Source organism: Periophthalmus magnuspinnatus, chromosome 9 (assembly GCF_009829125.3).
Source record: "Periophthalmus magnuspinnatus isolate fPerMag1 chromosome 9, fPerMag1.2.pri, whole genome shotgun sequence".
Lineage (NCBI taxonomy): Eukaryota > Metazoa > Chordata > Actinopteri > Gobiiformes > Gobiidae > Periophthalmus > Periophthalmus magnuspinnatus.
Window position 1 is genome coordinate 23,424,678 of NC_047134.1, and position 20,314 is coordinate 23,444,991.

General features: G+C 39.0%; 1 protein-coding gene across 1 annotated transcript in view; it reads right to left on the bottom strand.

Annotated features, from left to right (window-relative positions):
• oxct1a (3-oxoacid CoA transferase 1a) overlaps positions 1–20,314 on the bottom strand; it is a 92,580-nt gene that overhangs the window by 46,548 nt on the left and 25,718 nt on the right. Inside the window, exons 8-12 of the mRNA XM_033972896.2 lie at positions 6,680–6,787; positions 4,787–4,901; positions 3,525–3,619; positions 1,239–1,287; positions 311–383 (exon numbers count right to left, since the gene is read on the bottom strand). Of these exons, the coding sequence (XP_033828787.1) occupies positions 311–383; positions 1,239–1,287; positions 3,525–3,619; positions 4,787–4,901; positions 6,680–6,787 (440 nt within the window). The remainder of the gene's footprint in view (positions 1–310; positions 384–1,238; positions 1,288–3,524; positions 3,620–4,786; positions 4,902–6,679; positions 6,788–20,314) is intronic.

Consider the following 20,314-nt stretch of genomic DNA (forward strand, 5'->3'; position numbering starts at 1 on the left):
GACAAAAGAACCACGTTACGGATATTAGCACGTAGCTGGTTAGCACATAGCTAGTTAGCCTCTGCAATACCTGAGCAGGTGTGGAGCTCTATTCCATTTTAAAACTCATCACTGCTTCCTGTATTTTTGTACTTTTATTCTCAACTTTTTTTTCCTCAAACTGCCACTTAACTGATGTAAAACTATGATAAATACTTAGCACAGGTCCTATCCGATCAAAGCAAGTCAGAATTTGGAAAAAAAAACAAACAACAACAACAACATGAAAACCTGTCACTTTAAAGTATTTTCAAAGGTAGTATAATCTCACCCTCGGATCATGGCGAAGGACTCATCACTCGAGAAGTAGGCAGCACCGGGGAGCACAGTCACCGTCTCCTTCCCTGTGGGTCAACGACAATGTTAAGATGGACTTTAATATCTCTTAAAACAAACTAACAGAAAATGCATAACACTTAAGGTCACAAACAGAGCACATTTACAGGATGTAGTACAGTTGGGACAATGGTTTTTAAAGGGCCCATATTTGGCCATTTTCTGATCTATGTTATAATGTTGTTTCCTCATCACAAACAGACCTGGACATACCTTGTGTTTTGTTTCATTCACACATGTTTAACACATAAACCCTGCATATTTAGGCTCAGATAGAAAACACTCTGTTCCACCTTGTGATGTCATGTAGTAATACAGGAAGTGCTCCACTGTGTTTTTAAACTCCATACTCATTTACTAGTCATTTTTTAGATGATTTCAGCTCTAGAAATGCCAATCTCTACTGAACAAAAAGGTAAAAGGAGCTGTTAAGGAGCTGCAAACTCCCGCTTCATGACATCACAAGGTGGAACAGAGCATTCTGAGCTTTGGAGATGTTCACAGACTAACTCCAGATATGTTTTTGAGGAGGTAACAGCATTATAACATGACTTAAAGCTCACAGGATTTTAGATTTAGAATAGTTTTTGTGGCTTAAATCTGCTCTTGTGTTTTTGTGTCAGTGGCATTAATTAGTTTCAATATTATTGTCTATATTTACTTCAGCAATATATCAAACTTCAAGATTTGTTATCGTGACAGGCCTAGTGATACAATTGTTTTCTTGTGCATTTTGTTAAAGGGCAATCTCTAGAGGTCATTCATAGAGCCGTAGGGTTTTGGTATCAAATTAGTATCTGAGTATTGATTTTCTTACAACCCTAATGAATAATCCAATGTGTGATTATAAACTGTTTTCTCACCTGCATTGATCAGGTCTGCATCCACCTCTTCGTCTGTGGGGTATGGGCCCTGTACCAAGACAACCAAAATCAAAACACAAAACACTACACCCAGCTACATCAAATCAATAACATCTGCAGATTTTAACAACTAAAAAACATTGCAAAAATCAAAGGTGTATCTGTGTAATCCCTCAGTCGTCTAGGTCTGATCCATAGTAAAATCAAACTTTAAATCTGTCATAGTTATACTGTCAAAAATAGACTTGGAGAGACTTATTCATGCATTTGTCTCCAGTAGGTTATACTACTGTAACGGGCTCCAAATGGTCCTGTTTAGCTGTGCATATGACTGAAAGTGTTTTTATTGTACACTCTTCTCTTGTAATGTTAATTTTGTGATGATTATTTATGTTTTGATTTGTTTGTATTGTGATTTCTGTAAAGCACTTTGAATTACTTTGCGTACTGATTGTGCTATACAAATAAACTTGCCTTGCCTCTCACAGCTGTCACTCAAACTGAGCGGCCACCATTTTTCAAGTTACAGACGGACACAATCTCTGCGATTAGATGAGACATTGATTTTCTCAGCTGCACAAAAGCCTGTGAGGAGAGCGAGGAGGACTGGGGAGGCAGCTGGCCGGTAAACCTCGTACTTGTAATTAAAAACTACACTTTGACAAATATAACATTAGCATAGGCCATTCTCCTGTCAACACAAATGATTGGAAACGTTACTGTGTCATAGCTTCAGTCTTTTGTTACAAACTCACTCATGGTAAATAGAAAGTGCCATGGATGGAAAGGGGGAATATGAGTGTCACCAGTTTTACATAACAACAATGTGGATTTAAATGAAGCTGACCATTGATAATATTATGGAGTGAGTCCTGACCATACTCTGTATAAAGAAGTGGGCTAAGAGAATGTGATGTCACCCACAGTGTTCCAGTCAAATGAAGCTCATCCAGCCCAGCACTTATGGGGCGAATTTGGAGCTCAGTTCAATATTTGGAATTCCGACTGCAAGCATCATAGCAACCAAAGAGCCAATCTAAAGCGAGACTGTTGAAGGTAACGCCCCTTCCCGCCCAAACTGGTGGTTTAACATGGAGCGAGCACTTCAAACCTGTTCCTAACGCTAATGGGAGCGACTTTGATGAAAAAAAGCCTCTTATTTGCCTGTTATTAATATTTATATCTTAATTTACGGACACAATAGCGAGTTAATACGAACATTTTAAAACCAAAATGACGAGGCTTACTGTAGCAGTTTCAAAGGTTCACATCTAGGTAAACAATTTTCTGCATATGAAGTTGGTTGGAAATAATTCTGGGGGTTTTGGTCCAATTTGGCACTGGGAAATACAGAGGCTGCCAATTCACTGTGGGTTAAATTAAAAATAGAAATAAGCCTGTTGGCTTATTTACATACTGTGGAAACAGGAGCTGGAACGAAAGGGCTCAGATCAACTAATATAGTTATTATATGGTATAATGTGTCTTTGATAGTGGGGATGCTTTAAATGAGATGTAAAATCTGCCACACACTACAGGATTTTTCAGTTTTAAACGATTTTTAAAACATGAGACAAATCGCGCAGACCATAGACACAAGGAGAATCAGATGAGATTTTAAATCTTACGATCCCGTGAGAACAAAGACTGCAGCGGGATATGGCAGTGGAGAGACTGCACACCACAAGCAAAAAGTCATGAGCACACCTCCCTCAGCTGTGTCCTGTCTACAGTAAAACAACTCACTCTGAGACTCTGAAGTGCTTCAAAGATCAGAAAATTGCATTTCTATTTGAGAGAGGGGAGGGAGGGGAGAAAGAGGGAGGGGGAGAGAGGAGAAGAGAGGAGAGAGAGGGAAGGAGAGAGGAGGGAAGGAGAGAGGAAGAACAGAGGGACGGAGAGGAGAGAGAAGTCTGGAGATAAATGACACAGGAAGTAGAGTCACTATCGCTAATCTGCAGCAGCTTCAGCCTGATCCTCACTGCGTGGATGTAAACAGACACACATGAGCCTTTGAACTTTTTAAAGAACGCTGCTGAAGTGTTGTTTTGTGGACTGGAGGTCATTATTCGCATAGGACACATTCGAAGATCTTAAATCATTCTATCCATCCATTTTCTTAAACATTTATAATCACACCTGCTCCTGCTTTTAATGTTTTAAAAAGACCTATGCAGTTATGTGTTTTGTTGTGGATTTGAACAGGGTACTCTCATCGGGCTCTCCCTGTTTAAATAAAGATACATGAAAATGAAATTAGATGTAAATGAACAGCATGTTTCTTACCAGTCCCAAAATCCCATTCTCACTTTGGAGATGAACAGTGATGTCGGGTTTGATGAAATTACTGGCCAGCATTGGAATTCCTATACCAAGATTAGCTGGAAAAAGTGTTAAGGACAATAATACAAAAACAACCCATGAAACAACCCCAGAATAAACATGCATCACCCAAGCTAGCAGTTACCCACCTCCGAGATCTGACTGGACCAACGCAGCCTTGGTATCACATAATTAATAATGTGTCACGCCGAATACTAACACAATGTGGAACCAGCGAGTCGTTAATAATGTATCCGCCTCCCAAAAGTGTGAGAAGGACAAACGCCACCACAAAATCACGTACATGCTCATTCAAATTCATTATATGTTCACACTCTAATTTGCCAGCGTAATCAGCAGGTTCAAGCTACAGTTAGTCATTAGTGTGTTGGAAATAGACAGGAAAGTTGGCCATGTTTTTTGACCAATTTCCAACACGCGATTGGCTAAAAAGAGAAAAAAGAAGGCACTTACTGGTCAATGGAGAAATATGTTTTGGTTTTAAATGTTTTAATTATTGGGACAAAATGGCTGCCGTTCAAACCAGAAGCAAAATGTGGTACAGTGTAGTGCAAAAATTTGACCAAAATTAGGATAGTGTGATAACAAGATTTTAGTTTTTAGAGGTTAATCCAAAAATCCTTGCCAAAATCTGCTTGGAGGAGCCAGAGAAGTCATTATTAGTTGCCAAACAAACATACTAATATTTGGACTATACTCTACTGGACTCTACTGGACTCTACTGGACTCTACTGGACTCTACTGGACTCTACTGGACTCTACTGGACTCTACTGGGCTCTACTATACTATACTATACTATACTATACTATACTATACTATACTATACTATACTATACTATACTATACTATACTATACTATACTATAAACACAATTTTGCGTTGGATGTGGCTGTGTAGGGTTTAGGCGGGTAAAATAAATGAATTGCCAATCTCTACTGAACTAAATGTAAATGGTAGCTGTTAACTTGATAACTAACACTAAATGACATCACAAAGTGTAACAGAGCATTTTGAGTTTTGGTGATGTAGACAGACAAATAATAAAGTGTTACTCAAGCATGTGTGAATGAAACAAAACACAACCCCAGGTAAGTTTTTGAGGAGGTAATAACATTATAACATAGTTTTAAGATCAGAAGAGTCAATTATGCGTAATACAGGACTTTTAATAATAACAATATATATTTTTCCCATTAAAGGATACCATACATGCCATCTTCAAACTCCAGAGCAGCTCGCCGAATGATTCTCTCTCTAATGATATCGGATTCCTTCTTTGGTTTGGGTTTTTCTGCCTGGCTTTTCTTCACTGTGCGTTTCTGAAACCAAACACACAAACACACACCCATATCAGGCAAAGACTGACACAAACTCTGGAGATATTCTCTGCCAAGCCACAATGTACATAGGGAGTGCAGAAGGCTATTGATTCAAAGTCAACATAGCAAAGATAGCATCAGGACAAGCACCTGCTCTGTCTGCTCCAAGTGGATTTTTTTCACAGATTTTGGGCCCAATTTTGGTCAGACTGCTTGTCTAGACACTGGCCTGTCCCTGGAGATTGGAGTAATTCACAAGTCTGGGGTGTCAATACCAAACGGGTCGGAGCGGTTGCAAATGCCCAACTTTAATTTGGACAATTTCATGCCCTTGCTTGTTTGGAGTCTCAAAAACACCATTTCTACTTGAATATGAAGCAGCTGATCAATATAAACAATGCTCTTAAAATGTGTTCGGTAATAAGTTGTTTATTTGGGTTTATATTACAAATATTAAAGCTGCTCAATGTAAATTTCTGGTGGAGAGAACGTTCCCTGCTAGTTTCCACGGAGATGTTATTGCTTTGCCTGGAGATTCCACAGTATTGCATTAAGCTTATCTAAGTCTGTGGAGACTACAACAGGTTACAAGTCAAATCTGTGGAGAGCTGATTCCCTTCACCATAAAAATCCATGTGTTTTTTAAATGTGTTCTTGAGCAATAAACACACTGTGAACAAATGCAACATGTAATGCCATACTATGGAACGTTCTAAGCACTAAGCACTTTTGTTTATGTTTTCTTAGGAATAAAAGGGGAGATTTTGAGTATTTAAGATTGAAAAGGAGTGGGAAGAAGAAAACGTATTAAATCCCACCCCTACAGTGTCAATATTATCGTTTTTCATTATATTTCTCTGTAGCCTTACATCCTGCTTTAAAATGTGTTATTGTGACAAGCTGAAGTACTGAAAAAAGCGTTTTGAGTGCCAGCGCTATATATAAATCTGACCATTTACCATTTTATCCTCGCAGGGAAATTTGTCCACTGCATTTGACCTAGCCTTCAGTGCCGCTGGGGTAACCCATCAGCGGGCGCAAAATAAACTATATTCCTAAACTCTATCATTTTTGTTATCAACTGACACCAGTGTAGAGACTTAAAGCAGCATTTATTTACTTAAAACAAAAATAAAATAAGACAGAACTGATCCAATTGTGTTATGGAGCTGTTTTTAATGACAGAACAACTTTGCATAAATAAAAGTTCAAAAATTATGAGACTATTTGGGCTGAATATGACCAATAAATAGTCTTAATATGTCAAATTATATGTCCAAAGAGAATATCAACTGAACCAATACCAGTGTTCGACACCAGTGCATCCCTTTTTATTAAATAATAAAATGTGTCCAATTTAAGCATTTAAATATGTCCTGTGTCTGTGTGAGTAAATGGAGCAGATATGAATCAACTCTGATTGTTTTTGAAATTGCATCAGTCAAAAGGTAATTACTATTCATTGTTATCGCTAAAACATTTTAAACCAAACTGAAATGAACCTCTCCATTATGTTATGAAAGAAATCATTAAGAAAGGAGGTCCGATCTTATTTCTGTGCAAATTCCATTAAATTAAATATCTCAGATAAAACTTGTGAATGAAAAACTACGGTGGTGGTGATTAAGATCGGTCACCTGCTTGTTTTGATGGAGATATTTCTTTGCCTACAATGTTCCGCTGTATGGCATTAAGCCCAAGTTTATGGTCCTTCACAGTTTTTTTAAATGGTAAAACAATATTTGTATGTAACACAATTTGGCAGATCTGGTTCGTACCTCGATCCTCTTCTCGTAGCTGCCTCCCTGGACGACTCTGTGCACATAGATACTGGGGATGTGGATGTCTTCTGCAGCAAAAGCCCCCACGTCCACCACCTCCTCCACCTAAACACACACAAGCCGCAAAAGTCAACATATGATTTCAGTTCAGATAAGAAAACCATCTCTTTATCAGGAAGTAGTCTGCACCAATCCAGCTATGAAATATAAAAGATTCAGAGATTAGAAGCAGCACGGGTTTTGACATTCTGCATGTTGGGTTATCAGTTTATTTGGTTGGGAGAGTGGAATGATATCCATAGTGTAAACATTTCATAATTGGCCCATAGGTACAATTTGATGTGTTGTCACAATATTGTCTCATAAACACACTCCTATCCATTCCTGAACCAGTCTACTTCAACACTGGAGGAGAGAAAAGTGAAGTGTCTTGCCCAAGGACACAAAAACACTGGCCTGAGCGGGTTCAAACCATCACTGCAGCCCCACTGTAGCAAGTAAATGGTAAATAGTCACATTTTATAGAGCACTTTTCCACCTTCAAAGCTCAAAGGACTTTACATCAAGGAACTACTCACACATTAAGAAACAAATGTACGCAGACACTGGGGGAGAGGTGGGTGCCTTGCCCAAGGACACAATGACAGCACTCATTGGTAGAAGCTGGAATTGCAATCACATTTATGTCGAGAGCGGGATTTGAACTGACAACTTTCAACTGTTGCTCCTAACCAAGTACTAACTAAACCTAACCCTGCTAAGCTCCCAAGATCAATAAAGTCCAGGTATTTTCAAGCTTGTAAGGCTAACAAGATCATTTAGCTTTCAGTTAGACTTTTTAATTAAAATAGTAGGGCGCAACATTAACATACATAATAAAATATAAATATTGTGAGACTCGTGACATTATCAACACTGAGAGCCATGTACTAAAGCTTGTGTTTTCTCAGCCTTACAAGTTGAAAAGTGTTGCCTGTGGTGCCTTTTAGACACAGGGGCAGGTACAAATGTGTGGGAGGTATCGGAGTGATTCCTTTCATAACAGAACTGTGTCCAGAGAAACATGTGCAGGCAGAGGAGGCTTAAGAGCTGGACCAGGGACAGAGCTCGATCCTGGGGTCAACACAGAGAGCAGTGACAGGCATCCAGGCACAACCACCGCACTCCTCTCAGGCCTGTCAGGGTAATTACTATATCGATTTATCCTTCAATACATGAGTAGTAGTGGGAACATTTTGGTTATTTTTCTGTTCTGCAATGAGATTTGAGCTGCAGAAGAAGAATTTTGAACTTCTATGACTCATTATAAACACAAACTAACTACATAAGTGTGAATTCTGTTATGTAGGTGGAGCAGAGCGTTTTCAGTTTGAGAGAAGAACTCAACCTAAATATGCAGGGTTTGTGTGTTAAACATGTGTGAATGAAACAAAACACAACTCCAGGTATGTCTGTGATGAGGAAAGGACATTAGAACAGAGATAAGAAAGTAGTGTTATATGGGTGCTTCTGACAAGGCAAGGCAAGTTTATTTGGATAGAACAATTCGTACACAAAGTAATTCAAAGTGCTTTACAATCACAAGAAGAGCTGAGCCACAGGAGCCAGTGCAGAGACCTGATCTCAGGACTTATGTGGCTCGTACTTCCTGTTTCTAGTCAGGACCTGAGCAGCAGCATTCTGGATGTACTGCAGCTGTTTTAACGCTTGTTTGGAGAGGCCAGTGACCAGGCTGTTAGAGTCTAACCTACTGGAGACAAATGCATGGATAAGCCTTTCCAAGTCTGGTTTTGACATATAACTTTGATTTTTAAAATGTTTTTAGATGATAAAAACCTGCAGATGTTACTGATTTGATGATCTGTTAAAGTTCAAGTCTGAGTCCATTATTACCCCTAGATTTCTAGACTGATTTGAAGGTTTGAGAGAGACACTGGAGGTGACTGCTGACACTTTCTCTTTGTTTCTGGGGTCAAAGATGATGACTTCAGTCTTGTCTGAGTTTAGTTGGAGAAAGTTGTTTTGTATCCACACACTGATCTGTTGGATACAGTGGCAGAGTGAATCAATGTTTGTTTTTATCTGAATGCTTTTAACTGTATGTTCATAAATGTTGATTTTAACTGTCTGTAAATTGTATATTATATTGTATTGTAAGGTGACCTTGAGTGCCCAGAAAGGCGCCCTATAAATAAAATGTATTATTATTATAATAATAATCCACTGGTCCATATTCACCTGCTGCAGTGAGACATAGATCTGAGTGTCATCTGCAGAGTTGTGGTAGGACAAATTATTGCTGCGTATTAAAAGCTTTAAAGGCTTTCAATGGCCTTGGTATTGTGTTTCACACCAGTATAAAAGTTTTGAGTGTTCTATGGGAAAATAAGTGTGGGTCAAAATGATACTGATAGTGAGAATGGGCAAAAGTGAAATGTCTCGATATGTCTTGTTTTGTATATTCTTAATGATAGAATTCAGGTATCTGGCAACCCACCAGAAATGTGCCAAAACAACGTAAATGCCTTGGTTGAGGTGCAGTGAAAGTAAACACAATCATGCAAAAAATATAGTCTTGTTTGGAGCAATGAACAGCAAGTTTTTGTTCTTTTTACTTTGTAATGTTTTGGCAGAGTTTATACGACTGTTTTTATTAAAGGGCCCATATTATGCAGTTTTGTGATCTATGTTATGATGTTGTTTCCTCATCACAAACAGACCTGGAGTTGTGTTTTGTTTGTGTTTTGCCACACATGTTTGACACACAAATCCTGCATATTTAGACTGAGTTCTTCTCTCAAACTGAAAACACTTTTAAATAAAATACCTTAAAAAAAATAAAATAAATTTTTTAATTTTGAGATGGGTCCTAATCTCAACCGTTACAACATCATCGTAGCTGGCCCTCCGCTCTGGTCTCCACCGCTGTTATGTGACCAAGTGTAACCTACTTATTCCATTTACATGAAGGGTAAGGAGCCGACTGCTGCAAATTGAATTGAAAATCTCCTTATCTCCTCTTCCTCCCTCAGTCATTCACTTGCTCCGCGTGAATCCGTCGTCATGGATACGCGGGCATCGGTTAGTGACAGCTCAAGACTGTGTAAAGTGATTTTCAATACCTCTTTTTTTCCTTCCTTCTTTAGTTAAGGTTAAATCTCAAATGGAAACTAGCTGGAGATGAGATTGGTGAAGCACTGGTGGGTTTCGCCTCCTCCCACACAACGCCTACGTTGTTCCTCCAGGCTCATATCTGGCTTTTGTGAGATTCAGGATTTCAATAGACCTGATCAACGAGGCCTGTAGTCATCATTTTTGGAGCTGAAGCTAAATCTCTCGCTAATATTTGGGGTGTGTGGTTCTGCTAAAGACTCAACAAAGCACGAAAGAGCATGTTTTCTGACAAAAATTGTGATTTATGTTTTAATAACAGGATTCTGGTCAAAGTTCAAATTTTAAACAGAAGAACTGACAAAACGAGTGAAATATGAACTGATAAACTAATAAAAGAACTAGATTTCAGAACATAAGTACAGATCTAAACTACAGGGTTACGACAATGAGGTTCATCTGTATTGCTGTGTCCTTAGGCAAGGCACTTCACCCACAGTGCCTAGTATGAAAGTGGTGGCAGCATCATTTCCATCAGTCTATTACAGGGCAGCTGTGGCTAAAATAGTAGCCTATCACCAGTGAGTGTGGAGTGAATGAAGAGTGCACCAAATTGTAAAGCGACTTTGAGCATCTGGAAAAGAACTCTAACTACTACTACTACTCATCCCCACAAATGTAATGTCATATACAACATACCCTGCAGGTCTTTCAATAAAACATACATGGAGGAAACAGGGAGGGTTTTCAGTTTTAAGCAACATAGGACAGAATGTGAGAAGGCAACAGAGAAGACAAGCAACAAAACATAAAGCAGAACAGGAGCAACTCAAATCGGCCATTTTGGATCACTGTAAAAGAGAGACCCGCATTATGGACTGGGACGAGCGAGTATCATTGGACGGAGGACAACAAACAACGTCGCTCGATTAAAGAGGCATCAGAATATGGAAACGTGCCCACGGGTGTTTAAACCGGGACAATGGGGCCTTTTTACTCTCACACACCTGGGATACTGTCCTTCAGAAGTCGGGCTGCAGAATGTAAGAATGCATTTTTTATGAGTTTTTTTGAGCAACAACACCACCTGCATGTGTAATCCCTCAGTCATCCATGTACCCAACCCAAAACAAGGAAAACAATAGTGATATTGAGTATGCCAGTAGTTAGCTCCTCCCTTCAGATAGATATAAGGCAGTGTCCACCAACAATCTGACCAGACCTGAAGAAGCGGCTTGGACGAGCAGCGAAATATCTTCGCTCTGAAACTTTTGTTCAGTTGGAAGATTTGAATTTTCTTTTACTAAACACCACCTGAATAAATACATATTGGACAACTTGAATACTATACTGTGGAACATTCCTGGCAAAACAATGACTTCATGTTGATCCATCCCCATCAGAAATGTTACATAATACACCTTTAAATGACAATATAGTGACCTGGACAGTGCTGCCTCCACACAGCTCAGCATAATTACTGAACAGACGGATGCGTACGTACCTATAATAACTTCTGTAGTTTCACTTTCAACATATATTTGCTTTTAACTGTCCTGAAACCTTCATTATTGTTCTATCTGTCTTTATCGTCACTTGGAAGGTGTCAAAAGAGTTCTCCACTGCCGCTTTTACACTAAAAACAAACCAGGCATTCATCTCCTATTTTCAATTAGATTTCCAAGTCACATCACAATAACGCCTCATACAATTTAAATGCGCCGCTGTGTACATAAAAAGGGCCTTTTATCTGTCCCGGTTACATCCATCCAAGCTCAGATAGAAGCAAAGTGAGCAGAAAAAACAACACAAAAATATATAAATAAAAATACAAAAAAAAAATACACAAAGCAGGTGTGAAGAGCCAGGGGGATATCAGGGGAGCCATTTTCACTTCAATGAGGGTGTGCAGTAGGGAATCAAAGTGCCCTCCCAGGACACAGGGAACGCGTTTTTTTGGGTGTGTTTTGTTAAGCATTTTCTATTTGTGTGTATCTTCAACAAAGCGTTACACGGTTCAAGTGGTTTTACAGTTGCTAAGGACGTAGAATGGTTTCCAGTTCATTTGTTTGTTATACAAGTTGCACATTGTCCAGGAGAGTGGTGGAGGTGAAAACGGGTTAATCGGCAAAATGGCATCTTGAAAATAAACGATTAAAGATTACTACACGCTCACTGTGACGTACGCACTTTCTTCTCCAGTTTTGTCTTCTTAATCGGTGATACTCATAGGATTCGGCAGTGTTGTGTAGTCATTTTAGTACAAATAAAAAGTTCGCTAGTGTGATGTGCAGCTATCCATAGGAGGAGTCGGCAACATCCGGACGTAAAATGTGCAAATCATAACATAACAATCCACAGGTGTCATAGATTATAACTATAGAGCACACCCAAGCACAATAGGACTGATTTGAAATTTAAACAGCAAATTCTTCATAAAGTAAAGTAAAGTAAAGCTTAATGGGTACTCCACCATCACACTTTTGCTCCAAATAGAAACTAATTGAAAACAGCCAGACCAGTATTCTCCGGGGAGCAAACATAATGGACAAAGCTATTGTGCGAGCTAGGTCTAGAACATGTACTGTCTGTGGACTGTACAAAGAGACTCTTCAACTGCATCACATAAAAAAGAACAAAGCCCGCTGCCTCCTGACACTTCAAAATCCACTCCAGCAAACAGACAGCTCAAGAGAAATGTGAAAGTGACTGTGAAAGTATTTGAAAACAACTAAATCCAATCATATATACATATGTGAAAATGGGTAATTGTTTTCTTTTATTTGGTTTTATATTAATGTTTTAAGCTTTAAAACTTTGTGAACATTTTTGAATTAACATGTCCAGGTATTTTGGAAAGGGGTAAATGGGGTAACATTTTTATATTGCGCTTTTCCACCTTCAAGTCACTCAAAGTGCTATATATATTATATATTTCATGTCTTCTGTGTGTATATGAAATGTAGAAATTAAAAATAAAGAAAAAAAACATGAAATGAAAAGATCTGAATCTGGCCGTGTACATCTTAAACTATTACATCATTCAAGATTAACCCTCACTTTGCAGAATCAGCTGAGATCACTGTCTGTCATATGTGATTGTGTCGACTGGAGCGGTACTGAGCTGCAGGCTGATATCACACTCTCATTACCCATGGGTATTTTTAGACTCTCCATCTTCTCCTGCCTGGTCTGTGTGGGCAGATATTTATCACATTGTGGGGACTAAAATCTGTACACAGTCAATTCATGGGGACCTACTTCCATCATGAGGACAAACATCAGGTCCCCATGATTCATCAGTAAAGAGGCAACATTTATTTATAGAGTCCCTTCACATAGATCAGCTCACAAGGTGCTTTAGAGATTTTAAATGTTCATATTAATAAAAACTGAAAAACTGAGTGCTTAGCAATGCTGCCAATCAAACCAGTTGTTAACACTAGCAGGATCAACCTCGGTGAAAGAAGATGCCCGATTTAAATGTTGTTAATGTTCATGTCTTGATTTATGGACATTGTAGTGAAATAAAAATCCAGGATCATGTAGGGCGGGTTAACACGAACATTTTAAGACCAAAATGATGAGTCTGACAGCAGCAGTTATAGGGAGAGGAGCGACAGTTTTTCAATCGAAAGTGAATTGGAGCCAAGATTGATGGAGCCAGAAGCGCACCCATGATCACTTCCTATTTGGAATGCGGCAGCTAGCAGGTTCCCTATGTCCATTTATGTATACAGTCTATGGGTCAAAATGAGACCACTATTTTTATTTATCAAATTATTTTTATGCCATTTAACAGTTCATATTTGACTATAATTATTCACCGTTTGATGTTGCACGATATCACTAAAGCAAGTTCCTAGTTTGTGTATTTTGACAAACTAGGAACTTGATTTTAAAGACACTTTAAAATCCGACAAAGATTGTTGCGGTTCTTAACTCTGTTTTGTATCTGGATTAATTATTCTTACCGCTGGATACCCAGATTTGACGTTTTTAACCCGCAACACTTACCTGCTGGCGAGGGTGGAGCGTGTCGATCCGCTGCCACTCTGTTTCAAGTCATCTCAACGCAGTGGGCTCCTTTTTGGGGCCCCTGTGTGTAAGTTTTGGAAAACATTTTTAATACGGATCTGATCACATCCGTGAAATGGTTATGGATTTTACATCTAATCTTTTTACTGCTTGAGTTTTAACTTCCTTTACAGTATGGCGTCACTCGCCGGCCTGACGCATTGTGACCGCTGTCTACATTTGGAAGTGAGGATGACGGAGTTAGAGAACCGAATCTCCTTACTGACTCAAACACAGAGTCATTCTCGTGATCAACTCCTTGACTCGGTGGTGACAGTGGGAAAATCCAAGTCCATCTCCGTCCCTGTAAATGAACTCGATGCGACCGTTGCTGTTCCCAGTGTAAACTCGCTCCTGCTGATGAGGGGTGCAGGGAGCCAACCTCTGCCAGTGTTCGGCATGACATCTGCGGCTGTCTTGGTGCAGCTGAGCTAAAAGGTCCAACTTCTTCTACTCCCTCACACAGCTGGTCTCTTGTTAAGAATAGTAAACAAAAGTGCTCACTTCTGTATGCAAACACAAACCAGAAGCAGCCTTTGGAGCTATCAAACAGATTTAATATTCTTGACCTGGATGAGTTTCCATGTTTATCAAGTCACAGTCAAGAGCTGCCAGCTACTCTTAGATCCTCGCGGGACGTCACAGCGGCTCCCACAGCATTAAGACAAAATCATCAATCAGCTCGGGCTCGGTTGGTAAGGGAGCGGCGTCCTTCACGGGATAAGACCTGCCCATGGCTCCTCATCGGTTCGTCTATGGTACGTGATGTTGCCATCCCACGAGCTGAAACCGAGTGCCACCCTGGAGCTCAGGTATCACATATAAACACCATACTCACAGACACACTGTCCAGTCGTGCGGACACATCCACAGTGATAGTGCACATTGGCTCCAATGACATTAAATTACAACAGTCTGAGGTGTTGGAAAATGATTTCAAATCGCTTATAGACACGGTGCTGAAGTCGGAAAAGCAATGCGTAATATCAGGTCCAATTCCATCTCCTAGTTTCGGTGACATGAAGTTTAGTTGGATCCGCCAACTTCACGTCTGGCTGAAGGGTTATTGCAGTGCTCTTGGAATTCCTTTTGTGGATAATTTTTGTGGATTTTGGAAGAGGAATAATCTCTTTGCCCGCGATGGAATTCATTTAAAAAAGACTGGGAAAAAACTGCTGAGTGACAATATCAAACTAACGCTGGAGTCTGCACCTATCAGACCTACTGAATGACTACTTCCGCATAGGGTAAAGAGCGTCTCAGGTGACTCTTTGACAAAACCAGCGCCCCCTCGTTTAGATTCCGCATTAAAACACATTAATGTGCATATTTCACGTAGAATATCTCGTGGAAATGAAAGAAATTATCGGAGGTCGTGTAACTTGGTTGACATCAATATTACTAATAATGACAAACCTAATTCTCAGGCGTCAAATCAATCTCAATCAAACACAAATAAAGCTATTATCCCTAATAAGATAGGCATATTTGATATGCAAAACTTCAAAACAAGGAAGGGACTGGGAATTATTCACATGAATGTGCGTAGTATTATGTCTAAATTAGATTTCATTAAAGTCTGGGCAGATCAAACAGATCCAGATATATATATATATTTATTCCTCAGTCCTTTAAGTATGCTGTGATTAAACCCCTTTTGAAAAAACCTAACCTAAATCCTGATGAACTAGCCAACTATAGACCTATCTCTAATCTTCCCTTCCTCTCAAAAATTCTAGAACGAGTGGTGGTGAAACAGCTCTGCTGCCACCTGCAGGACAATAATATATTTGAAAAATTTCAATCTGGATTCAGAGCTCACCACAGCACAGAGACTGCACTGCTTAAAGTAACAAATGACTTACTACTAGCTGCTGATAATGGGCTGGCTTCAGTCCTGGTCCTACTGGACCTCAGTGCAGCGTTTGACACCATTGATCACAACATTCTACTGCAGAGGTTAGAATGTGACATTGGAATCAGAGGGCCCGCCCTCAAATGGTTTAAATCCTATCTATCAGATAGGTACCAGTTTGTTAGTATAAACCAGAGCACCTCTCCCTGTTCTAAAGTAGCCTGTGGTTTTCCACAAGGATCTGTGCTTGGTCCAATCCTATTTACTCTGTATATGTTGCCATTGGGTAACATTATCAGAAAACATGGCATTAATTTTCACTGCTATGCTGATGACACTCAGCTGTACTTATCAATGAAACCAAATCAGACTGATCAAATAGATAAACTCAGTGCCTGTGTGAAGGACATCAAAACCTGGATGACCTTGAATTACCTGCTCTTAAATTCTGAAAAAACAGAGGTCATTGTCGTTGGTCCCAAAGGTCAAAGAGATTCTCTGTCGGACCAGATAATCTCACTCGACAATGTGAGTATTGCTTCTAGCCCTACTGTAAAAAATCTTGGAGTCCTATTTGATCAAAATCTCTCATTCACAGCCCATATAAACCTAGCTTGTAAAACCGCATACTTTCACCTGTGAAACATAACTAAAATTAGAAATATTTTACCTAAAACAGATGCTGAAAAACTCATCCATGCATTTGTTACTTCCAGACTTGATTACTGTAATTCTCTGCTCGCCGCCTGCCCCAAAAGTACTATAAGGAGCCTCCAGTTGGTCCAAAATGCAGCTGCCAGAGTCCTAACACAGGGTCCCCCTGTATAAATAAAGATAAATAAATAAATTTTGTCCACTGGCAATGAAAATAAAGCATATTTGATTTTGTGTCCTGTGTGCATTTAAAAATAGAGTATTTATACTGCAAGAGCACTGTAAAACTCCAATCTGAAAATTTAGAAACAGACTCATTGTAATGAATAATTAGGATGTTCGAAATGCATTACAGCAGTCGGTCAACAACTTTGGACCACTGCAAACTGGTTAAAATGAACTAGTTCTGTTTTTCATGTTTTTAAGACAGTAAAAACAAGTACAATGCCTTCAGATACAAGTTAAAGGTCCTATATTACACAAACTTGAACCTTGTGATCTTTAAGCCATGTTATAATGCTGTTACCTCTACAAAAACATACAAAAGTCACTAACACTTATAAATCTTCAATAGCTCCTATAATTAAGTTACACTCACCATGTTTTAGCAGTAGGTAAACTGAACCTTCTGAGATTTTTGTCAATATGTACGGTTATAATTGTTCACTTACATTTGAACTTATCACTACCTAAACTAGGGGAAGTAATAATTACATAATAAAATAATGTTTTTTAGGTGTCCACCATATTCAGTTTCACTCTGAATAGCCCGACCCAACACACTTTGCATAACATTTAAAAGCATTTCTTTTGGCTCTTATGAGATCCTCGATATTACGTTTTAAAAGGTTTATTCACAAACATATTAATCCTTTATTGGCATTTACGCTTGGGGCATCTCTGGTATTAAAATGTTGATGGTAACACCTCTGGGTTTCTGACTTTGACCCATGTGACTCAAAGTACCCCTGTACAATGAGAGTTCGTTCCTCGGTGCTGTATTTGCTCATATTAATGTCGGAGGGGTAGTTCTAAATGCTCTGATAAAATAAAAGAAACATATTTAGAAATAAAAGAGTTATGAATTTTTTTGCTGTTATGCTGCTATGTTTTACATTTAGTTCAGTAGAGATGGGCAATTCCAGTGCTGAAATTACTGAAATTACCCAAATGATTCTAGAAATTACCCAAATGATTCTAGTGAAGGTGTATGGAATTTAAACACATTATGAAGCACTTCCAGTATTATTACATGGGAATAGAGTGTTTTCTGTTCGAGAGAAGAATTCAGCCTAAACATGCAGGGTTTGTGTGTTAAACGTGTGGATGAAACAAAACACAACTCCAGGTCTGTTTGTGATGAGGAAACAACATTATAACAGATCAGAAAACAGCGTAATATGGGAACTCTAAAATTAGTTAAGGTTAGAATCAGTCCCCAGGAAATAAATGTAAGTCGCGATAACACATGTAAACCCCTGTGTATGTATTTATGTGCGTGGGTAGAATAATGCAGAAACTTGGCCGGGTCCATCTGCCTCTCGCTGGCTTCTGGCTTCCAGCTCCATCTCTTCTAAAATCGCCAGTGACAACACGAGAGGTTCTGGATCTGGTTCTGCTCACTCAAATTTGGCCCTGAAATGGCAGACTGCACAGAGACCGCAAAAAACCTGAGGACTTTAAAAAGGGCTAAAAATACATCCGCAGACCAAGAGGAGAGAGAGCCAGGTCCACGGGGGATACGAGTGGCAATGCACTTTTCAACAGAGAGAAGCAGTTTGGCATGAAAAGTGTTGCTGTTCTATGGGACATTACCCAAAATAGGATTAGATCATAACAGGAATGCAAGTTGATATATAAACTGCTATGCTCGCTGGGAACACAATTTGATCATAGAGTCCAGTGATGATTTATGGGTTTAAAAACGGCATAGAAGTCTGGAGTTTTATATATGAAGTAACTAAAAGACCGAAAATGCAAACGGAGCATTTTTGAGTGCTCAGAGGAGACAACTTTGGATAAATGGATTAATAAAACATGAAGTCTGTGTGGAAAGTGTCTAGGTCTAAGTTTAGGTCTCCCTGTGCCTCCCCTGCTGCCTCCCTAACCCTAAGCAAAAACACAACTCCAGGTACATTTCTGACGAGGGGGATAACAAAAGGTCAAATCAAGGTCATGGATAAAAGGTAAAAAAAAATCAATTCTGCGTATAATGTGTTATTTTAGCAGAGGTAGAAGCATATAATAGCTGATTCACCATTACGTGAGTCTTCTACAATTAAAAAGCTTTGGGATAAAATTGTAGTAAAACCCTTCATTTATTCATATGGAAATATACACTGGTTGTATACAAGTCCTCAAAAGCGAATGCCATAATTACCTTTTCTGTCTTGTCAGGTCTCTAACCCTTTTATATCATCATCCTCCCCACTGTCCTGTGGAGTTCCCCAAGGGTCAGTGCTAGGATCAATTTTGTTTTGCCTTGTACTTGTTTTCCACTTCCACCATATGTACGTAGATGACATTCAGTTGTACTATTGCTTTGACACTGAAGACACTGTAAATCTCAAAATCTTGCTTGACTATCTGGCATTTTTTAGACCTGGCTCACAAACAACGTCCTTCAACTCAATGCAAATAAAGCAGAGTTCTCATAGTTAACACCTGTAACCATGACAACACTATCACCAAGATTTCAAAAAGCATCAGGACCTTAAATTCTAAAAATCACTCTTCCCTAAGAAATCTTGGAATAATTTTTGATCAAGCCCTGAATTTTGAACAACATACCCAAGCTTTGTCCCGCACACGCTTTGTACACCTCAAAAACATGTCCAAACTCAGACCTGTACTGTCCCATTCATTTGTTTTGTCACGCTTCGATTCCGGTAACTCACTCTTCTTAAGTCTCAATCAACCACCGTCTTCAGCTAATACAGAATGCTGCGTTAAAGCTACTCATTAGAACCCCCTGATACTGCTACATGTCTCCTGTTCTTGCCGCTCTTCAGCACAGAATTGATTTCAAAATCCTTGTCACAGCCTACAGAGCTCTCCATGGGCAGTCCCAAGTCTCCTGTCCCACATTCTCCACAGGCGCGTCCCAGGTTGTAGTCTCAGGTCCTGCACAGCTGTTAAATACTTAACAAACCAGGTTCAAAACAAGGGGTGACAGAGCAATTGAAAATGTTCCACCTAACTTATACAATACATTGCCCTTTAAAATCACTTTTAACTTAATCTGTCATGTGATAATAAAGGCTTTTAATAATTGTATACTTTTTGAGTGCCTCATTTTTTTCAACTTTGTATTTGAAACTGGTCCCTACACCAAACAACACCAAAAGGACAGTTCTGCACTATCTCTATACATCCAAGTAGCACTCCTGCCAATGACTTTTTGTGTTTTTATTAATTTTATTTTTCTAAATGTTGGTGTTTTTACTGAGTGTATTGTATTTTATAACGTTTCTGCATTTTATCTTTTAAAGGTGTTCTATAAATAAATGTTACTAACTGTGTAGTCAAAGTCAAATGGCAAAACATTGATACCTGTTCATTTGACTGCTCATTGGTTTGAGGCTAGAATACAAATACTAACAGAACACATGCCAAAGGCTTTTAGGACCATCTGCCTACTCCATGTTCCTCTGTTTAGACACAACCCAGCAATCACAAAACATGTGCACTAGAAAAGGTTTTAAACCAGTGTAGGCCAATATTGTACTTTTATACCAGCCAACAGAGAAGTACATGAGGTTTTGGACTCTATAATGCAGTTTAAACATCAATCTAGGTCTGAGTGATATGGGGAAAAATTATTTGATTTTCAGATTTTTTTTCCCCCATATTGATCGATATCCATTTTCGATTAAATCCTGTTTCATCATATTGAAAAAAAACAAGTGGACATCAGAAATAAAGAGCAGAGTGCC